The 20921-nt window shown below is 47.0% G+C and overlaps 1 protein-coding gene across 8 annotated transcripts in view; it reads right to left on the bottom strand.

Annotated features, from left to right (window-relative positions):
- Positions 1 to 20921, bottom strand: part of AUTS2 (activator of transcription and developmental regulator AUTS2) — a 772098-nt gene that overhangs the window by 501638 nt on the left and 249539 nt on the right. Inside the window, exon 1 of one of the 8 annotated variants that reach the window (XM_072937292.1) lies at positions 16816 to 17523. The exons of the other annotated variants lie outside the window; for them this stretch is intronic. Coding sequence (XP_072793393.1) covers positions 16816 to 17115 — 300 coding nt within the window. The 5' untranslated portion in view covers positions 17116 to 17523. Of the gene's footprint in view, positions 1 to 16815; positions 17524 to 20921 lie in introns of those variants that run through there. 8 annotated transcript variants of the gene reach the window in all.

Below are 20921 nucleotides of genomic sequence, written 5' to 3'. Positions count from 1 at the left end.
CACTGCACACACTGCACACACTGCACACACTGCACACACTGCACACACTGCACACACTGCACACACCTTCATGGCCCTGTCAGTACCACTGACAGCCCCATCTCAGCCAGTCAGGAGTTTTAACTGCCTACAGAAAGGAACAGAAATTGGGCAAGGGATCCTTCTGCCCACCTGCCACCTTAGAGCACTGACTTATTCATCATTTCATAGTAAAATGGGCAAGAAAAATGTGTTGCATTGGTAGTAACAGTGATGTTTTCTGATATTACTGTTTCTTGCCTAGTAGCCTTGAGCTGCTGTGCTGAGTGATGCAGATCCCCCCTGACCACAGAGACTTTACCAGAGAGGGCACCAGCACTCCCTGCAGAAGGGAGAGTGCTCAGTGCACATTCCATGGGGAGAGGAAAGCCCTGCACTGACACAGGCACTCTCAGGCAGTGGACAAGCAGCCTGGAAAGCACACTCAGGCTGTCATTAGGCATTTCCACAGCCAGCTGAGATCCATGAAGAATTCAATATAAGGCAACACCAAAAATAAAGCTAATTACTTTAGGCTTATGATAAGAGAGATCTTTTTCTACAGGCAACTTTGCAAGGTCACCTTCCTGGCTTTAGTCTCTCTCTTCCTTTTTTCTTTTTTTTTTATTTTTAAACAAATGACATTGAGCTGCTTTCAAAGCTTATCTAATTCTACCTCAGGGCAGGAAGGGGTTAAGACCTTAAAAAATACATAGAGATGACTAGAAAGCCAGGCTGGCAGGGCAATGTTTTAAAAAAGGAAAGGAGGGGAAAAAAAGGGGAAAAAAAAAAAGAATATTTTTTTAAACAGAACCACAAGCCCAGAGTTTAGGGTCAGTTCCTCTCCTGCAGTGCTGGGAGCAGTGCTGCAGTCACTCTGCTGCTGGGGTCCCTCTCTGCCAGGACACAGTGGCACAGCACACGAGGAACACTCACCCGCTGGGAAGGGGATGGAGGACACAGCTCTCAACTGATTCCAAAGGTCCTTTGGGAAAGATGGAGCCTCTGGTTTATTAGCACTGACATTCAGCTCTCTGAGTAGCAGGCTGGTACCTATTGCATTTAATGCCATTTTCCAGCAGGGAAATCTGTTTGTCGGGCTCTTGCCAGTGAAGCCCAGGCAGCACCAACCCAGAGCAGAGCTCCTGGTGGGGCAGGACAGCCTCAGCTGCAGGAATGTGCTCATATCCAAAGGGAAAAGGGGGCACTGTGCTCCAGACTCCCTGCTCCTGCTGCTGATCTAGTTAGGGGAAAAGCCTAACTAGCTTACACAACCACCTCTGTGTTTCCTTTGTGAGGAGAACCTGCCATGGACAGCCACGACCCTGTATACCCAGGCAGAACCTCACCCTTGCATTCAGTCTGTGACATTTCTTTATGCAAGGCCCTCAGGCTTTTAAACTGGTGCTCTAACATGCAAAAGGAGGTCTAGACTTCATGTTAGAAATAGATTAGCTGCATGACAGATTAGGGTCTTTCAGGATAAGATATCATTATTCTTCCTTTAGAAATTCCTCCTCAGAGGACGGCACTGACCTGCTGCTGCCTGGCTGCCCTGTCTGTGTGACCCTGGGAGTCACTCTGGGCTGGGATTGTGTCACACTGTGTGTGACCACACCAGGAAATGATAAAGTGAGGAGAAGGTCTGGGGCAGACTGAGGAAAGCTCTGGGAAGTGAACGTGGCTTTGGCTCATTAACCAGACTTGAGGTAACACTGCTCAGTGGAGCCAGAGGAGCTGCACCCAACAGCCCACAGCAGATCTCCAGTCAGGCTCCCAGGGATGCAAATACCAGCTTGGTGTAATGTTCAATATCACGTAAGCAATCTGGCATAACTTCTCACTGATCCCTCAGAGCTTAACTCCTTCATCTGTTCTGTCTTGTGAACTGCAAGGATCTGTCTATATCAAACAACCTGATGAAACTGCTCCACAGTTTTGGTTTTAGCTAAGTCCTAATCCAAACAAAGCAGATCTATAAAATTATGCACAAATTTCCCCATCACAAACCAGAAGCATATCTCAGGAAAGGTTTCCATGGAATTCCCAGGCTGCTATCATGTCTCCCAGTCTTTGCAATGCTCCTATAGCAGTGCTCCTTCAGCCAGACACCTTGGCTTTCACTGCTCTGATTTTGGGAGTCAGGATTACTGAAGGAAGTTAAAGGCTATTGCTGTTTTCTTATATACACCTCAGTGCATTATTCCAAAAAGGGAAAATATCAGACTATCTATCAAAATCATACAGATCCAATCAGTGCTGTAGCTATGTCTGTCTGTGTTTAAACCCAGAGGTATTGTATGTCTAATGTAATTACACATCAAACACTACATGCAATGTTCAGACCTACAAGTATTACATTACATTATATATATAAATGTGTCCACACACAGATGCTTCTAGACAAATCTTTTGAGTTTTGACTATGGTCATGATAAAGATCAGTTTGCAGCTGTGCAGGGAACTCTCCCCAGGTCAGTACTGAGCACTGACTCTGTTTCACACAGACTCCATTCTTGGATAGGAATGGTTATGGAAACACAGGCTGTATTTTGATTTTTGAAGAGGATTAAAGAAATAATGTGACAGCAGTGGATATGTTGGACTGCAGAGTCACACATTTCCTTGTATATTTATACCTGTGCTCTGAGGTGCAGGGCTCAGTGCCCCTCCCTGAGTGCCAGGAGGGAGGCAGGATGTGCCCAGCAGTGTCCTGCTGCTCCCTGGGTGCCCTGCCAGCAGAGCCAGCCTTCCCCTGCCACGACTGAGCGGTTTGGACAGCAAAGCACACTCGCAGCAGCCACTTCCATCCCTCAGAGACTTGTTTGTATTTGCTCAGTGTTGTGAAAAGCCTTCTCCTGTAAGGCCCTTTCAGCTGCCAAGCTCTCAGGGCAGGCCAAGTGTGGCTGCAGTCAGGCTCTGGCTTTCCCGGGTTCTCCAAGTGCCACTTTGGGTAAAAACAACATATGCAAGTGTAAAGCTGCCAGACTCGTGGCCAAGGAACATCTGTAGGTGCTTGTTCATTCTCCCAAACAAGGATCACTCAGAATATTTGAACACACACCTCCTCCCTGTGTTGGAGGCATATGAGGGGGCCCATCTGTGCCCCCACTGAGCCCCCCAGCACCTCTAATGGTCCCAATCACCTTCAGAGATGGAGAAATTAAAATTAACAAATATTCCTTTTACATAGAGAGGCAAAATTTCACCTACCTATAAAAAAGTGTGTTTAAATTAAAAAAACTAACCTAGAGGCCTCATTGCCTGGGCCACTGCACTAGTGAGGAAAATCAAGAACCTTCAAAAGCCATTCAGGCCCTGGAGTGGGCTCATTTCTGTCCTGCTGGATCCAGGGGCCCTAAGGAGATGAGGTCCCCAATTCAGACATATTACATGCTTGAAGTTAGAGGAGACAGGATTCCAATCTGAGCTGCCCAGAATGAGCAGGGAAGGTTTACCCTGATTCTGAACCCACAGGTTCTTAGAACAGCTCTCACTGTCCCTCCCCTTGTGGGAGCAGGACCCCACATGGGTCACTCACTGCCTGGTACCCTACAGCAGTCAGCTGTTGGTGCCTCCCAGGGCAGCCAGTCCATCAAACAGACAGATCTAATGGTTTTAAATATTCCTCCTGAACATCTAAGATATCCATGTGATCAGTCCACTGCCCAAGGCCAGGAGAGATGTGGTTTTAACAGAGGTGTCTTTGAACGGACTGAGATTTTCTGTTAAACCATATCCCAACCTCACACAAACCTACAAGGCAAGAAGAATGCAATATAAAATCTCTGGGGCACTATGCCAGGCACTTTTTGGAACACTTTTCAGTATATCTAATAATTTTTTAGATTTATTAGAGATTTAGATTTGCACCTTCTTTTGGTCTCAGAGTAACCCCTAGACGAGGTCACAAAAGCAGCACCTCTTTCAGTAATCTCCCTCCACAGACAGGGGAGGATCCCAGATCTCTCTCTGTCACCTTCTGTCTGTGCTGAGAAGAAAAGTGGGATTTTGTGCTCCCAGTTTCTATGAGGAACACACCACAGTGATATTCGAGCACTGAATGATCCTGTTTGCTAAAACAAAACAAAAAAACCTTCAATCTGAACCTTGAGCCAAGGAGGGAGATGATTTTGGCTTGTCTTTGGTTTCCCCTTTTTACATGGATGGGGAGGAAAAAAGTCCAAGAAGCTGTTGAGGACACAGCAGGGGCAGGAACCAGCAGCAAGGGCTGTCCCTGGCACCAAGTGCTGCCTTCCCACAAGGATTCCCAGGAGCAGAAGGGTAACAGAGCCCTGACACAGCATCCCCTGAGGAAAAGCAGCTCTGTGCCCTGGTGGGGAGGGCAGCAGCACGGTGCTGCCAGTCCCTGAGGAGTGAGGGGACGGTGTCCCTGTCACCTCCCACGCACCACAGGGGTGCCTCTGTCCCCAAACCTGCCAGCCTGAGCCCCTTCCCCTCCTCGTGCCACCCTCACCCTGCTGCTGCAAACACAGCTTATTTCAGAGGGAACCTGAAATGAGAGAACACAGCAGGAGATGAGCCCCAGTGACATTGAGGTCAAGGAATCCAAAGCAGGTCATGAGAGAGGCAGAATGGAAACCAGCACAAAAGTGTCTCTGAGCAGCAGTTCATTCTCCCTGTCCAGGCAGTGCTGGTAATGTATTCTAACACCATTCCAGTTTTAACTCTCCTGGATTGACAACAGAATTGAATTACCCTTCCAAATCTCTCTCTTTTAACTTGTCATAAGATTTTTTAATCCAACAAGAAGCACTTCCTTGGCAGTGCTGCCATTGTTATATTTTTTCCAGCTTTTCTGATTTAGGAATTTAATCTTTTTAGCCATGAATTGACTTCTCTGAACTAGCACTCACAGAAAAAAAAAAAAAAAAATCAGCTCTTGCTTGCCATGCAAGCTGCCAAGTTCCGAGGACCAGATGGAATGGATCCTGGGCTTTTAAAGGAGATCACTGACAATCACTGAAAGCACAAACAAACACAGGCCAAGTTTCAAGAGGGCTGGAGAAAGATTGATCACAACACAGAAATGACAGAACACTAAACAAGGAAATAGAAGCACTATCTGTTCATCTCCAACATCTGTGTTGTGTAGAGCACTGGAAGCTACAAATCCTGCTTGAATAAAGCTACAGAGTAATGCAATCCACGTGCACCCCCTGCCCTGCCTGCCCCAGGGCTCAGCCCCACCACCCTGCCAGCTCCCACTGCTCAGAATTCAGTTCCAAACATGAGGAGCAAAGCAGGAAGATCAGCTCTAGGGGAAGGAAAAAGGAGACATTTAAACCATTGCTGGGACCTACAGATGATGTTTGCCTTGAAGCACAACTTTACCAAGGTATGTCAGAGCTGCCACACAGCTGAAAAGGGGGGCACAAAGACCAGCTACAGAGCTTTCAGAATATTTCTGTGATTACCACTGAGCTATAGGCAGCGTTTGTGCATAGGCACAGCTTAATTCCCCTCCTTTAAGCTCCTCTGCCTCCTTTCCCAGTTTATATTTGGATGCTCAAGAAAGGAACCATTTAGTTACTGAACTCAGGTTTATGATACAGGCAGCGAAATTCAATCCCATCTTTTAAGCAGATTAGGATCTACACACAGACCTTTGAACCTGCTGTGTTGTCGTGTTGGCTTTCACAGCTCATCCCCAAAGGACTAAAATTACTCCATTTAATTAGACTCCAACTCTCCTCATCTGCCCCAGAAGTTTCCAGTCACCTCATTCAATTGTGGATGTAATTTGTGCTCAAAGGTTTGTCCTGATTTTTCACTGTGGTGCTGGAGAGCTTTGCAATGCAATACTTCACCCATCTTTAAACTTTCGTGGGGACACTGCAATGGGAATGCTGCTTGCATTCTCTTGGTTCTGTGCCTTGTTCCAATGGTATTGGAACTCCTTCCAAAATGCTGCACAGACAATACTCCTGATAACACACGTGCCTGCACAGAGAAGAGGCAGTGTGAGATTCTCCTTCCCAGACCCAGAGCACTTTCAGTGAAAATCCAGCAATTAGTACAACACTGTAATCACTGTGTGACATGCCTTTGTCTGAAGGTAACAACCACAGCCAAATCCAAAGCTGCAGAGCTCGGTGGGTGTTGATGAACGTGTGTTTTATGCAGCAGTCATCACACAGAACAAGATATTTCACAAAAAGCTGCCCCAGTGCCACCAGCACAGAGAACGGCTGTGCTGGGCCAGATCAAAGGCTCAGCTTGCTCAGCATCCTCTTTCCAACAGTGGCCATAAAAGGGTGTCCAAAGGAAGAGAATAAAAATAGGATAAGTACATATAATACTCCTGTCTCTATTTATATGCCTACATCTTTCCCCCTTGCTCCCACCACAGTCACTCCCAGCTCACTGAGCTCCTGACAGGATTTCTGCCTGTTCAGTGGGAATCCATTGATTTATTTTCCATTAATTTCCCCACTTTCACACAAGAGATGTCAACTTTTAAAATCCACAATTTCTCTGACAACACCCAGTTGCACTGGCCAACACTTTCTAAAAGAACCATCTACTTCTGATCTCCTTCAGCTGGGCTCTTACCAACTCCCTTTGGCATCCCCAAGTCCTTGTGTCACAAGGCAATGAACAATTCCCATCTTCCCGATGTCCTGCCCCAATTCACAAACCTCTGCCACATCTCCTTTCCTCATCCACCCAGCAGAGGGGTTGTAGCTCATTCAGCTCTTCCTCACACAGAGGCACTTGGACCCCTCTGAACAGCCTTGCATCTCTTCTCTGAGCCCTCAGTGTCTGCAAGGCTTTGGAGAGGGAATGATGACAGCAGCATCATGGCCATGAAACAGGTAAATCAGGAATTTCTGTTCCATCTCAGCAATGTTCCCTGTTCCATCCTTAGGGCACTCCCTCATCTTTAGCTGGTTAGTCTTTTATACCACTCCTGAGTGATGTGCTGATGTTTTGATGGAAATATCCATTATAACCCCAAAATCTGTGCCTAGAAATGGAGTTAGAACCTCCCCAATTTCACTTTTGCATGGAAATCAGCTCAGAGCCCATCGTTTCATTAGGACTGTTTTTGGGAAGAGTCACCAGAGTCCCTAAAAGCAGCATAAGGTATTACCTGTGCTTTGGCAGAGGCTTGCTGCTAAAGTGAACTTGGACACACTAATCCCACTCAGAATCCCCTCTCCACCCATGCTCTGTCACTGCACCTACCCCACACCACAATAAAACAGGATTTTAACAGGTCTGGTGCTGTTTCATAAAACCAGTGTCTTCAAATTTGTTAAAAGCACATATAAATATTTCATAGAGCAGACAATGCTGCTCTCACATCTGATTGCAAACAAGATTATTTTTTCTACCAAACAAATCCGATAACTTGATTATCTGCTCTGGTCTGTTCTTATTTTTTCTGCTGTACAATTTTCAAATATTTGCAGTTGTAAGTCTTTCAAAGCTTTAATTTGCTTAAAATGATTCACAAGCACCTTGTTAATCTTTTATCAGTTTTATTACAAACTGTAAACAAAACCCAGTTCTTAAATAATTAAAGGGCAGAACTAACCCTCAGGCAAATGAAGTCCTGGAGGAGAGAATAAAAAATTTAAAAATCAGAGTAAGCCTGTAATTTTTTTTTCCTTCCCATCTACAGAATTGGTGAATCTAGCTTCAAAACAGAGAGGAATTCAAAAAGAACAGATTGTGTGTGACATCCCCCCAGCCAGTTTCTCTCATCTACTGTGTCCTGAATATTAATCCATCAAGTACCTACACGTTACAGAGTTAAACACACCACAGGCTCTCAAGGCAAAAGTTGGGTTCCAGACAGGGGCTTGAGAGAATTCCTGTGTGCCCAGCAATGCCTCATCACCCCAAAGGATCCTCCCAGGCAGCAGGTCCAAGGGAAGGCAGCTGGAGCACACTCCTGTGCCCTGGGGACACCCCAGCACCTCCTCCTGCAGGAACTGGGCAGGACTCACTGGGCACAGCCCTGGGAGAGCTTGGCCAGCTCCTGTCACATCCCTGCTCCAAAGCTCCTGCTCTTGGCACAGTGCTGAAAGGAAAGCAGCCCCTGCTTGGAGAAACCCCACAGAAACCCCCAAAAGGAGGCACCAGGATGAGCAGAGGGATGGAGCAGCTGTGCTGGGAGGGAAGCCTGAGAGAGCAGGGATTGTTCAGCCTGGAGAGGAGAAGCTTTGGGGTGACCCCACTGTGGCCTTGCAGTGCCTGAAGGAACCACTGGGAAGATGGAGAGACAATGTCCAAGGGATGCAGTGACAGGACACAGGGAATGGCTGATGGGAGACTGGAATTGTTCCTCACACCTGGCACTGTCTGCCCTGAGAAGCTGCCCCATCCCTGCCAGTGTTCAGGGGCTTGGACAGGGTTTGGAGCAACCTGGGATAGTGGAAGGTGTCCCTGCCCATGGCAGGGTGGAATGGGATGTGGTTTATGGAATAGGAGGTGTTTTAATGTCCCTTTGAACCCAAACCTGTCTATGAAGGAATTAAGGAATGGGATGTGTTTTAAGGTCCCTTTGAACCCAAACCAGCCTACGAAGGGGTTAAGGAATGGGATGTGTTTTAAGGAATGGGATGTGTTTTAAGGAATGGGATGTGTTTTATGGAATGGGATGTGTTTTAATGTCCCTTTGAACCCAAACCTGTCTATGAAGGGATTGAAGAATGGGATGTGTTTTATGGAATGGGATGTGTTTTATGGAATGGGATGTGTTTTATGGAATGGGATGTGTTTTAAGGAATGGGATGTGTTTTAAGGAATGGGATGTGTTCTAAGGTCCCTTTGAGCCCAAACCAGCCCCTGACTTGCTCAAAGCAGGAGCAATAACACTGTTCAGGCGTCCTCACCACGGCAAGCGTTGAGCCACGAGTGGTTCCATCGCACCAGGAGCAGCAGCCACCAAGGCCCAGCCCAGGGGGCACAGGCAGATCCAGAGGGGAACTGGAGTCCTGTGCCACAGACAGCTTGGGGAGAGGAAACTCCAAACAGGGATGCTGGAACTGAGGGAAAAGCCTGCTTGGAGCCCTGACATGGCAGCAGGAGATGGCAGCAGGAGCTGGTTGGAAATGAGGGCTCCAGGCAGGAACCCTCACACAGAACCACACAGGGTGATGGCAGTGCTGAGTCTGATCACCTGCAAAAAGGGTACTGCTACATCCACACCTTGCTGTAAAACTCACCTCCAATTATTCAGATTGAGAACTGTTATTTAATGTAATTATTACTGCTGTTACAGCCTCCTGTCATCTACCAACGCTTCAACCCAGCTGTGCTGCAGAATGGTGCACACTGTGGCTGTACAAGCACTTCAGAGATCATGATACAAAACTTCCAGCTTTCTAACCTATTGAGAATGTCCTGAGGTATTCAAATGGCATTTCTTTCTAGTTACAGAAAAGACCACTTCTAATGAAGCTTTCCAAAGCATTGCAATTGGAAGAGAACCTAAGGAACTATGAAGGCAAGACTGAGTAAATTCTAATTATCTTTTGAAGGATACACTACTGTGCACACAAAACTGGATTTAAATGCATTACAGACCTAAAAACGTGTAATGGATGCATTGCTAGCCTATTACATGCAGTTCATTGTGCAAAGGTTTTTGGTTGTATGTTTTGTGCAGTGGGCTGTAAAAGTTGCTTAACAGAAGAAAATACATTTGATTAAAAATTTACATCAGAAGAATGTAACAGGGTTTTTTTTTTTCCCCTTTGCTATTTTATCTGCCACTGACTATTCCCATTAGCATTCAGTTCTCCTCAATCTCACAAAAATATGCAAAAAACAAGGACTAAAGATGGAGAAGTTTGAGGTCTAGATCCCAATCCATGTTAAAGACAAAGCTGTTCAGATGCTGGCTCCAGGTGAAAAAAAAAATGCACATATTCCCACTTTTAAGTGGGAGGACCCTGAAGTGTCACTGAGATGCTTAAATAGTTCTGCTCCAGTGACTCCCTTTGTGAGAAATATCAAGGGGGAGGCAGGTGGTGCTTGGACTTCCTGATGTCCCACGGGGCTCCTGCCCGGGCAGGAGCAGCCCCTGAGCCATCCTGACACACAGGATGCAGCCACTGCCCCAGATCAAGGAAGAAAAAGCCTTTTACATCTCTACCATATTCTCAAGAAAGCCTAAAAATCTTAGAGGGCCTTGCTGATAACAATTTAGAGCAAAAAGCAAATGGCAAACGTTCAATCTGCAGCACGGAAAGAAATCAGAAAGATTTTACAGCTTAGTTAAACACCCATATCCAAAACCACACAGGAACCAGTCTAGCTACCAAGAACTAACAGAGCTGAGAAAGATCCATTTAAATAAAAGTAAATAAGCAAATACATAACTAAAGCAAAATAAATAAGTCCTTCAGTCGGTTCTGCAGCCCAAGAGCAAATGAGAGCCGAGGGGCTGGCTCGCCCTGAGTGAGGAGCTGACCTCCCATCCCTCTGGGGCTGGAGACTGAACAGGGATGGAATTCCCTCCTCTGGCTCCCAGCCCTGCCTGCTTCTCACTGGCCTTACCAAACCATGGAGACACAAGCCCCTGTTTGCCACTGGCGCTCCAGCCCAAGCCACAAGTGAGGCTGGAAGGAGGGAAAAACCTCCTCAGAGCCACTGCCAGCCCTTTGCCCCTTTTGCTGGGCAAAGCACAGCAGCTGTGCAGCTGCAGCCACACTGGCAGGCTCCTCGTGCTCACTGAAAGGCCAGGGAAAATCAAACTGCAATGATGGAGGGCCAAAACACAAAGCAAGGCAGCTCTGTGTGACAGGGTTTAGTGGCACTCACAGGATAACATGACCAGGGCAGGCAGGGAAGAGCTGAGTCCAAGTGAGCACAGGCTCCTGAAGCACAAGGGCACATTTGGATCAGAGATCACAACAAAATTGTTCCCTGTGAGGGTGGGCAGGCCCTGGCACAGGTGCCCAGAGCAGCTGTGGCTGTCCAGGATCCCTGGCAGTGCCCAAGGCCAGGCTGGACAGGGCTGGGAGCAGCCTGGGACAGTGGAAGGTGTGCCTGCCATGGCTAAGAGGGGCACTGGATGATTTCTAAAGACCTTTCCAAGCCAAACCATTCTATGATTTTATGATTTGTAGTAATTTGTATTTACAAGTAAATTAAATCCATACATCTGTTTTCCTTGATTATGCTTAATCTCTGTTCACAAGAATATAAAATGACAAATCTCACTCATTTCCCTAAAATGCTGTCAGTCACAGTTGAAACACAATTTTAAAAACACAGTATTCATATATACATACATATAGTATGTATGTATATATGAATACTGTAGTATTCATAGTAGGAATGTAGTATTCATAGGCAGGAAAGGAAAAATTTAAAATTTTAGCAGCTAAAAGTGATAAAAATAGTGAACCAGGTGCTGGTGCTGAGTAATTCAGGACAACACAACCCTTTGCGGATCATCCCCATCAGTTTAAGGAGTAACATCTGATTTCACACCTGCAGAAATCCTTCTAACAAGGCAATGAGGAAAATAAGTAGGAAGGATGCATAAATAAAATCTGCACAATTATCTCCAGCAAACACTTTTGGTGGAGAAATGGGAGTTCCCACTCCCAGGGAAGGTTTGAGTGGCAGTGGAGCAGGGAGCTGCTCTCCTGCTTCACTCCCTGCACTCCTCCCGTGCCTCTGGGCATAGCTCTGGCCCAAAAAATCACCCACACTCGGTTATCCCTGACTCCAGCAAGCCAGGGTACACATTTCTGGGAGGGTTCATCATTCCAGGCACAATGGATGTTCTGGTGAGCTCAGGTCATCAGGCTGATTTATCACCTCAGCTGTCAGGCTCTTTAGAGCACTGTGTTATGCAAACACTGTGCACATTTCAGTATCTATTCAGGATATTATGGAAAGGTGTTCCCTACCCCAGCAAGGGGAGGAAATGGTTTGGGATGAAAAACCTTCTTGTGGTGAGTGGGAGGGAGAAGAGGTTGTGCCACACAGGAGATAAATAACCAAATTTTGGTCAAATTACTGCTAAAAGGGACAAGACAAATAACGAGCAGAGTCAGGGATGAAAAAAAATCCTGAATTCTCTAAAAATACAGCCAACTCATGAATTTCCAGCTGCAGAGCAGCCCTTTCAAGTTGCAACTCTCAGTGCTTGTCAAAAAAGACGCTTCCTGCCTGGATCCCCCCCACGAGCAGCCCGGTCTAATGGAAGTCACATTTGATGTGCTCTGTGCTGCTCAGCAGAGTGGCTGAATTACCGGGTGCAGACCTCATCATACTCTTAAAAAGTAATTTGGAACCAGGGCTTTGATTTAGATGGGCTTTATCCTTTACTTTCAAAGTACAAGTGGTAATAATGTAGTCTGTGAGTTTAACATTTGAAACAGGGGTTCCATTTACCTCTTTGTACTTACTGGAGGAAAATGACTGTAATTGAAATCTTTCTGCTGGAAATGAAGTCCTTCTAACATTCAAAGTGGTTGCTTGTCCTTCAGGCTTTTTATTTTAGCTGTCAAAACTGTAAACTGCCTTTCAGAGTAGTGAGAGTCTTACAAGAGAGGATGAAATGAATGTACCCTGGATCTAGGTAGTGGGTGTTTTAATCTAATTTTCTAGCTAGAAATACAGCACTTCTCTCCCTTGGGCACTGCTGGGAACAGGAAAATTAAGCTTTGCTTCAGTTCAGCAATATCTGTCAATGAACCTCAGACAAGGGACGGGGCTTTTCAAGGACAAAGCAAAACCTTTCAAGTCCTCCATTTTCATCCATAAGCTCCCTCAGATCCAGGCAGCAACACATGCAGCCAGACTGCCCACTCACGCTGCCTCCCTCCACATGTCTCCCACACTTTCTAGAATTTCACAGATTTTTTCCAAGAGCTTGCCTTTTTTCTTTCCCCCTTCAGATTAAACTGATTTTCTGGTGTCAGCAATATTATTCACATGAAGCCTTTGAATCTTAATTCCGGTGTAAATGCACTCAGACTGAATATGGGTATTATGTCCAAGTGGCTCGTGGCCAAATGACCTTATATGAAATCTTTGAAAAGGCAGACATGAAAACTTTGGGGTTTATCCTGTAGGCTTCCTTTCAGTCTGCATTACAGAATGTTAGCAATTAACTTGATAATAGACTCAAGATGATGTTGTGGAGCTTTCTGCTTTAGTTAGTTTTATTATCTGGTTATTTTAATCGCAACTAGAAATGTGCTGCTGGGAAAAGGTTTTATTGTGCTTGTCGACACAACTTAAAAGAGCTGTTTGGATGACTTGAGCAAACTAACACACCAAAGGACATCAGCTTAAGCAGTGTCTTTCTCCCTGTTTCCAGTTCCAACATGCCTTTAGGTGACCATTGTTCAGGCTTTGTACTGCAGCCACAAATGCAGGACCAGTTCCTACCTGTACAAACTGGCCACTGAGCAAGCAGGCAGATGACATGAATGAACTGATAAGGAGATGTCAAGGTTCCAGGTGCATGAGATGAACTTGGAGGATCCCAAAAGGCTGTGAGGGTTCAGTCCCTGAGGCCAGTTCCATCAGCACACCTCAGTTCAGGTCTCTGTAGATAACCCAGCATTCAAACACAACCAATGGAACAGTTTATGGCAGGAAAGCAGTGATGCCAAGAGAATAAAGCAGGTTGACAATCTCTATGGGAAGCAAAACTGTACAATATACAAGCTTCCTGCAGTTACCTCTGACATTCATATAAATATATACGCTTTATCAAAGTGGGGCCTTCAGACATCAACATCTTCTGAAGTAAACCAAAAGAAAAAAAAAAAAAAAAACTGTGATGGCCAGAGGCAAGGATGGCAACTTCAGCAAAGCCAGCCAGCCAGTAAAAATGTCAATGAACTTCTTTACAAGAGAATTAAGAGGGAGCTGTGCAATGTCAGCACACACAGGAAGAGCAGCTCCAGTTCTGATTAACTGAGATACTGCACTGACAGGAGGGCACAGACCCAACCTCTTCCTAACCTAAAATGACCTCCCTTAAACAGAGATTATATAACACTTCCACATGAGGAGAGCAAAGTGAAATTAATTTGGTTTTCACAGGCTGCTGCCAGAAGAGACATCACTGTCCTTTCTGCTCATCCAGGTACACCCCATAGGGCCAGACCCGAACTGGGACACACTGACCTGCCTGAAAACAAAGGCAGCACAAAAAAGGAATCAAACCAGCTCAGGTGGAGGCGGGGTCACCACCCCGTGTGGCTGCACAGGCACCACTGCTGGGAGAGGAGCGCTGGTTCCTGCAGCAGCCCACGCTTGTGCCAGCTGAAGAGGAGAAACTGCATCTCCAGGGGAGATTTTAAATCCATTTAGACAAACTGCTGTAAAAAGCTGGTTTGAGAATTTCAAAGGTTCTTCAGCTTAGCTCACATAAACCAAATTTCTAAGACCATGACAACACAGAGGAGTTGCAAAAGAATTTGACCTAATTTTTTAAGCCAGTGTGGTTACACTATTGCAGAAATACTTGTTTCATGGAGAGTTTACCCAGAATGTCCAGCCAGAGAACTGCACCAGTTTAATAAATTCAGCATCAATTCACACCTAGGCCACACTAGCACAACTTTCACAGGCAGACAAGACTGGGAGCTGAAGCAGAATGAGCCAAACCCCAAGTGCAACAAGAACATTGACACAAAATCCTGCATTCAGCAAGGGGGTACAGCCCTCCCACGTAGCCAAACCCAAAATTTCTCATTAGGAAACTCCTACTTCAACACATAGGGTTAACAGTCCCTTATCACACATGACATCCAGTAAAGGACCAGACATGCACATCAGTTTTTGCCTTCCTGCATGTGTACATTATGGTTTGGGGCTTTTTTCCCCCAACAGATGAACAGACTTGGCACCTTCCCTGGTGGATCAGAAGAAAGTCTTGTAAAGAACAAGTAACTGTAAGTAGACAGATTAAATGGGTTTCCTGGATTTCATCCATGTTCAAATTTCCCAAGTTGTAGATCTCAGAAATATCTGACTCTGACAAAACTGGTATGACAGGTTATGTAACACTCCACAGAATCAGCCGGTGACAGCAGAGCAGGAACATTATCTGCTCTGCTCAGGGACTCCAGGGCTTTCTGGATCAACTGCAAGGGGTGTCAAAAAAAAAAAAAAAAATAGAAAGGAACTGAATCACAAAATGTAGAGTAAAAAGAAATCCCCCATGTGTTTTAAATAGCCAACCTCACCCACTGGTAAATAACTGGTGATTCCTTAGATTATTTCCAGGAATATCTATATGCTAAATATGCTGAGGTGATTTGTTTAATTGCAGATGTTTATAGGTCGGATATAACTTTAAAGAACACAAAATTATTGCAGTGAAACATCAAGAAGATAATAACTGTCTGATACAGTGGATTCTGCAGCATTTTTAAGGCTGCCCCAAACAAACAAAATGGAATAGTTACATCTGAGATTGTTAAATATGCTATTTGCAGCCTAGGATAAATGATAGGGCAGTCTTGTTAAATGACATATATATGTTTTTTTTGTTAAATGAAATATATATGCTTTCACTAGTGCAGTATAACTTGAGGCACAAAGACAAGAAATAAATCAATGTGGGATTATTTTCCAGAATAGAAAATTTCAGTCTAACAGCACATGCATGGGTTTTCCCTCTGTTCTAAGAAGAGCAAGTTGCTAACTGCTCAAGAATGTTTAGGGACGCAGCAAGGCTAATTAGTATTTTCATAAAAAGTTGTCTTGCTCTTTTCCCTAATTTGCTGGATTAAGGAAACAGCAAAGCTACATCCACATTCTGCCTGCACTGCAGCACTATAGGAAATCCTACCCTGGGGCAGGAAACCCTCCAGGAGATCTCCAGTAAAAATGCACCTCTATTAAGCAGGTTCCTGCACAATCTTGGTCCATCCTCCCTCCCCATCCTGCTTCTCTGCTTCCCCCAGGCATCTGGGTACCAAGGCACAGGCAGAGAAACTGGAAGCTGAGTGCAAGAGGAAAATCCCACAAAAAAGCACTATTCTGTGCAATGGGAAAGACAGCAAACTCCACAGTAAACCCCACACCAACGAGTCTTCAATACATCTTGCTGCTTTTTGATCAATAAAACTTCTTTCTTCCAGGAGTATCCATGGACAATTAAGTACTTAGGTACTAGAGGAGAAGAAACAACTGACCTCCGTGCAGAATCAGGTCACAACTCATAATGGGCTCCACAGAACAAGAAATATTCCTCCCTTTCAAGCTCCACATGAGGAAAACAAACACATCTCTATTGTTTTTCCCCCTTGAAAGGCACCGGAGGAATCAGATCTGAGCTTTCCTCCTCCACCTGCACCGTGCTGAAGTTGCTGCCACATCTGCAGCCCGTGCCCTGCGCTGCTCCCCTGTCTGTGGAGCCACAGGAAAACCAAATCCCAGTGCCACTTCCAGGGGCACAGCCTTATCTGGGGAGCCCCAGGAAAACCAAATCCCGGCGCCACTTCCAGGGGCACAGCCTTATCTGGGGAGCCACAGGAAAACCAAATCCCGGTGCCACTTCCTTATCTGGGGAGCCACAGGAAAACCAAATCCCGGTGCCACTTCCAGGGGCACAGCCTTATCTGGGGAGCCACAGGAAAACCAAATCCCGGTGATGCTTCCAGGGGCACAGCCTTATCTGTGGAGCCACAGGAAAACCAAATCCCGGTGCCACTTCCAGGGGCACAGCTTTATCTGGGGAGCCACGGGAAAACCAAATCCCGGTGATGCTTCCAGGTAAGGGGAGCAGCTGAGCCCCTCCAGTGCCCGGGGAAGGGCTGCAGGAGGAGCTGGACCTACCTTCTCGGCATGCTTGAACTTGACGTAGAACCAGCTGGACTTGATCATTGTGTCCCCCCGGGTCAGTGCCAGGCAGGACCCGAAGCTGTCCCGCTGGGGACGGCCCGAGGGGCGGGAGAGCCGCGGGGACGGGCGGGGACGGCGCTGCGCCGCGGGGCTCGGCGTGTCCGTCCTTCGGGCCGTGTCTGTCCGTCCTTCGGGCCGTGTGGGTCCCTCCTTGTGCCAGCCCCAGTGCCAGCCCAGTGCCAGCCCAGTGCCAGCCCCGTCCTGCCGAGCGCCGCCGCCCGCCCCGCCGCTCATCACAAATGGCACATGTCACTAAAGCAGGAGGCTGGCTCCGCCGCTGGCAGCCGCCCAGGACCGTGACCTCCCCCAGCGGGATGAATAATGAATTCCAGCACTTCCCCCCAGACACAGATTAACACCTGGCTAAACATTATTCTGACAATGAGCTCGGCCGCGGCGAGAGCCCCCGCGTTAACCCCTCGCTCGCCCACCGGGCAGGGCGGGGATGCTGCGGAGCTGTCCCGCGATGCCCTCCCCCCATCGAAAGCGAGATTACAGCACTATATATAGTTTAGAAACAATAAAGCCTCTTAGCATAAAGCAAATATCTCCTTTCCGATTCTGCAGCTGCATTAACGCTGCCGTGGAAGCAGAGCGAGTCCTCAGGAGCCAGACTCACTCCTGGATCCCCCTTTCTCAGCTCCCCCCTACAAACACCCTTGGTAAGCTGTGATGCTGTCATGCTCATGTTTTTTTTAAAAAAACCACTAAAAACTCCCAAACCAAACCCAACAGAACAATCACCGCTACCAAACTAAGCTAACGCATAGAAAATCCTGGGAAGTCACTGGTCAGAATGTTTGTTCTTCTGCCTGTTCAGAAACACTGCCCAATTCCCCGTCTCTGCTTTAAGGAGACACATTGATCTGTCTGCAAAGCTCGCAGCTCTGTGCATCCACGGAGGGAGCAGTGAATATCAAGTTACAAGCTGAAGGATGGATATAATCAGCATCCCCTGTTTCCGCTGCACGCAGCCAGCGCTATCTGGCCCAGCATCCTGTGCCCAAACGCTTCAGCATGCACAAGGAAACAATGTCAGCAAGCTTGAGTCCAAAGATGTGCCCTTAGGATTGCAATAAAAATATAATGTAATGTAACATGTGTTAACACCGATGGATATGAACTTGTCACACAGCTACTTGAACCTCTTCATGATTCCATACAACAATGAGTGAGGTTCAGAATTTCATTACAGAAGTAAAAAAGTCACCTCATTTTGCTGCTTTAAACAGCTGCCTGGTTATTTAAGTGGGAGTCTCACAGTATCATATCCCAACAAAAGAGGATTATTTGCTTCTCATCATCTCCAGATCATGACTTTATAGGTTTTTCTTGTCTCCCTTATATCACACGTCCCAGACTATTAAATTTCTTCTCATAGGTAGGCTGTGCATGTCTCCACAGATCCTTTTCACCTTTTCATCACTCCTTGTACCTTTTCTAGGTATAGGTATCTTTTTCATGGGAAGAGTGAGATGGAATAAATACATTTAACAGTGACTTACCATCTCCTACTATATGTGCACTCAAGAGATATAAAGCAGCTGAAACAGACCCTGAAACCTAGTTTGTCAGTATTAGTGACCTAAAAAGCACTGTCAGTGCTGATAACCGTGTCAGTGCATTATCTCTAAGTGGTGGCTTTGACAACCTGGCTACTCATTCACCTGCCAATAGGGGTTTTTAGAAGTTTTCATAAACTAGGACTTACACAAGGGATCCAAAAACCAATATTGGCCAATAATGGTCACTGCATTCAGCTGAGCTGAGGCTGCTCAGTCCTGCTCTGCCCCGAGACCCCTTCCCTGCTCACCCACACTCCGTGTTTGGTCCTTGCTCTTCCCTGCTTGGACAGGGATTTGGGATGAAGACTTTGCAAGTCCCCTCACTGCAATCAGCTGGTCTGGTTCAAATCCTGGCCATCCATGGCCACAGCTGTCAGAAATTACTTTCCCTTGATGCCACAGAAAAATATTCCCACTCTCCCTTTAATTCTACATTCCTGTGGGAGGATTAACCTATGCTAAAAGAGTGGTAAAATACCCCAGCTATTTTTTGGAACTGGAAATGTTAAAAATGGATGAGAGGGTGTCCTATAGGGAGCAACATAAAAAGAAAATTAAAACACTGGCTCTTATCAGCACCTTCTCTTTCCTGCGCCTCAAAAGCTGGTTTTTGAAGCAGCAAATGAATAAACGGGACAGATCTGGCTGTGGATTTGATTGAGATCAGGTCAGTGCAATAGCCTCGCTTCCTCCCCTGCTGCTGCTGTTCCTGCAGTCCCCAGAGCCGTGCTGGGAGTGCTGCGGCCAGCACAGCCCTGGTGTCGGAGCCGGGCTCAGCAGCCGCCCCAAAACCGGACCCAAACCGGACCCGAACCGGCTTCTCCAGCTCGGGAGTTCGTGCCTGCACTGCCCGACCCCGGGGCTTTGGGGCAGGAGCACAGCCCCATTCCCTGCCCGATCCCGGCCCTTGGGGCAGGAGCACAGCCCCATTCCCTGCCCGATCCCAGGGTTTTAGGGCAGGAGCACAGCCCCATTCCCTGTCTGATCCCGGGGCTTTGGGCACAGCCCCATTCCCTGCCCGATCCCGGGGCTTTGGGCACAGCCCCATTCCCTGCCCGGTCCCGGGGTTTTTAAGCACAGCCCCATTCCCTGCCCGGTCCCGGCCCTTGGGGCAGGAGCACAGCCCCATTCCTGGGAGCTCCCTGTCCCCATTCCCTGCCCGACCCCGGGGCTTTAGGGCAGGAGCACAGCCCCATTCCCTGCCCGATCCCGGGGTTTTTAAGCACAGCCCCATTCCTGGGAGCTCCCTGTCCCCATTCCCTGCCCGGTCCCGGCCCTTGGGGCAGCAGGCAGAGCCGGCACCGCGTACCAAGCACAAACAGCTGCGGCTCACAGCAATTACCAGGCCTGGATGTTTTCCACTGGTTCATTAGCATCTGGCAGGACCTAAAGTTCCAGGGTCACAAAACACAGAGCTATTATTTTATTTCAGGAAAATGCACAGCGGCATCCCTCGAGAGCTGTCCTTTTGTAATCAAAGGACAAGTGCAGCGCAGGGAATGGAGAGGGGGAATTTGCAGCCATCACATCCCCAGCCGGGCAGGGACGAGCCCACCACGCCACAGATCGCTCATTTTGTGTGGCACTGTTGAAAACCCCCACAACAGCACCCACAAAGAGCCCCTGGCAGCAGCAGCAGAGCCCGTGATTCCTTACAGCCCTGCCATCTGCGTGCCTTTGCACAAACACACGGGACACACCAGCTTAAGTTTGCAACACTTCATTCATCTTTGCAGTAGGACCAAACACACCATTTATTTCAAACCTGCAGCGTCAGCACTTTCTCTGAAGTGTGTTTGGCTCTCCTGTTTTACAGAGCTATAGTCTTTATGGTGTGCGATACAACAGCTTCACTCCTGTTTGCCAATTCACTTCCGAGGGAATGTGATGCCAGACCAACGCCAGAGCGGACGGGGATCCACCCCTGGAAGTGCTGCATCACCTCCAAACCCTGCTAGCCCACACTTCCTCCTTCAGTCACCCACCAATAACATGAAATAACATACTGTTCCTTTTCGTGTGACCCCAAAAGGGCAACCATGCTTTGGTAGAATATTCACAATTCTCCCAGAATAATCATATTTTGATTATTCAGCAGGTTTTGCCATACTCTAATAAACCATTTCAACTGTGAGACAGTGCAGAAAATAATTGAAATAACCTCCTTTTTAACAGACCATTGGTTCTAAGCCTTTTAATACACCCTAATGTATATTTAGATATCGATTCACGTTCATTTCAATTATTCCCCATGACAAAGCTGATCACACACTGATGCAATGAGCAGTGTAACAGTGAGTACTGAGCTGGTTTTTAAAGTCTCCTAACAGTAGTAGGTACCTCCTCCTCTTCTCTCTGGCTTTGGGTTTGTTGACAGGTGCCACAAGGGAGGGGGAGAAGGAGCAAACCAGGCACTATTTCACCTATTTTCACTATTTCCTAAGGCAGCAGAAATGCCTTGAAGAATCCACTTGC

The sequence above is a fragment of the Taeniopygia guttata genome, chromosome 19 (genome assembly GCF_048771995.1).
Source record: "Taeniopygia guttata chromosome 19, bTaeGut7.mat, whole genome shotgun sequence".
In the NCBI taxonomy this organism is placed as follows: Eukaryota; Metazoa; Chordata; class Aves; order Passeriformes; family Estrildidae; genus Taeniopygia; species Taeniopygia guttata.
The sequence above is the reverse complement of the archived record's forward strand: the minus strand, read 5'-3'. Positions and strand labels throughout refer to the sequence as shown.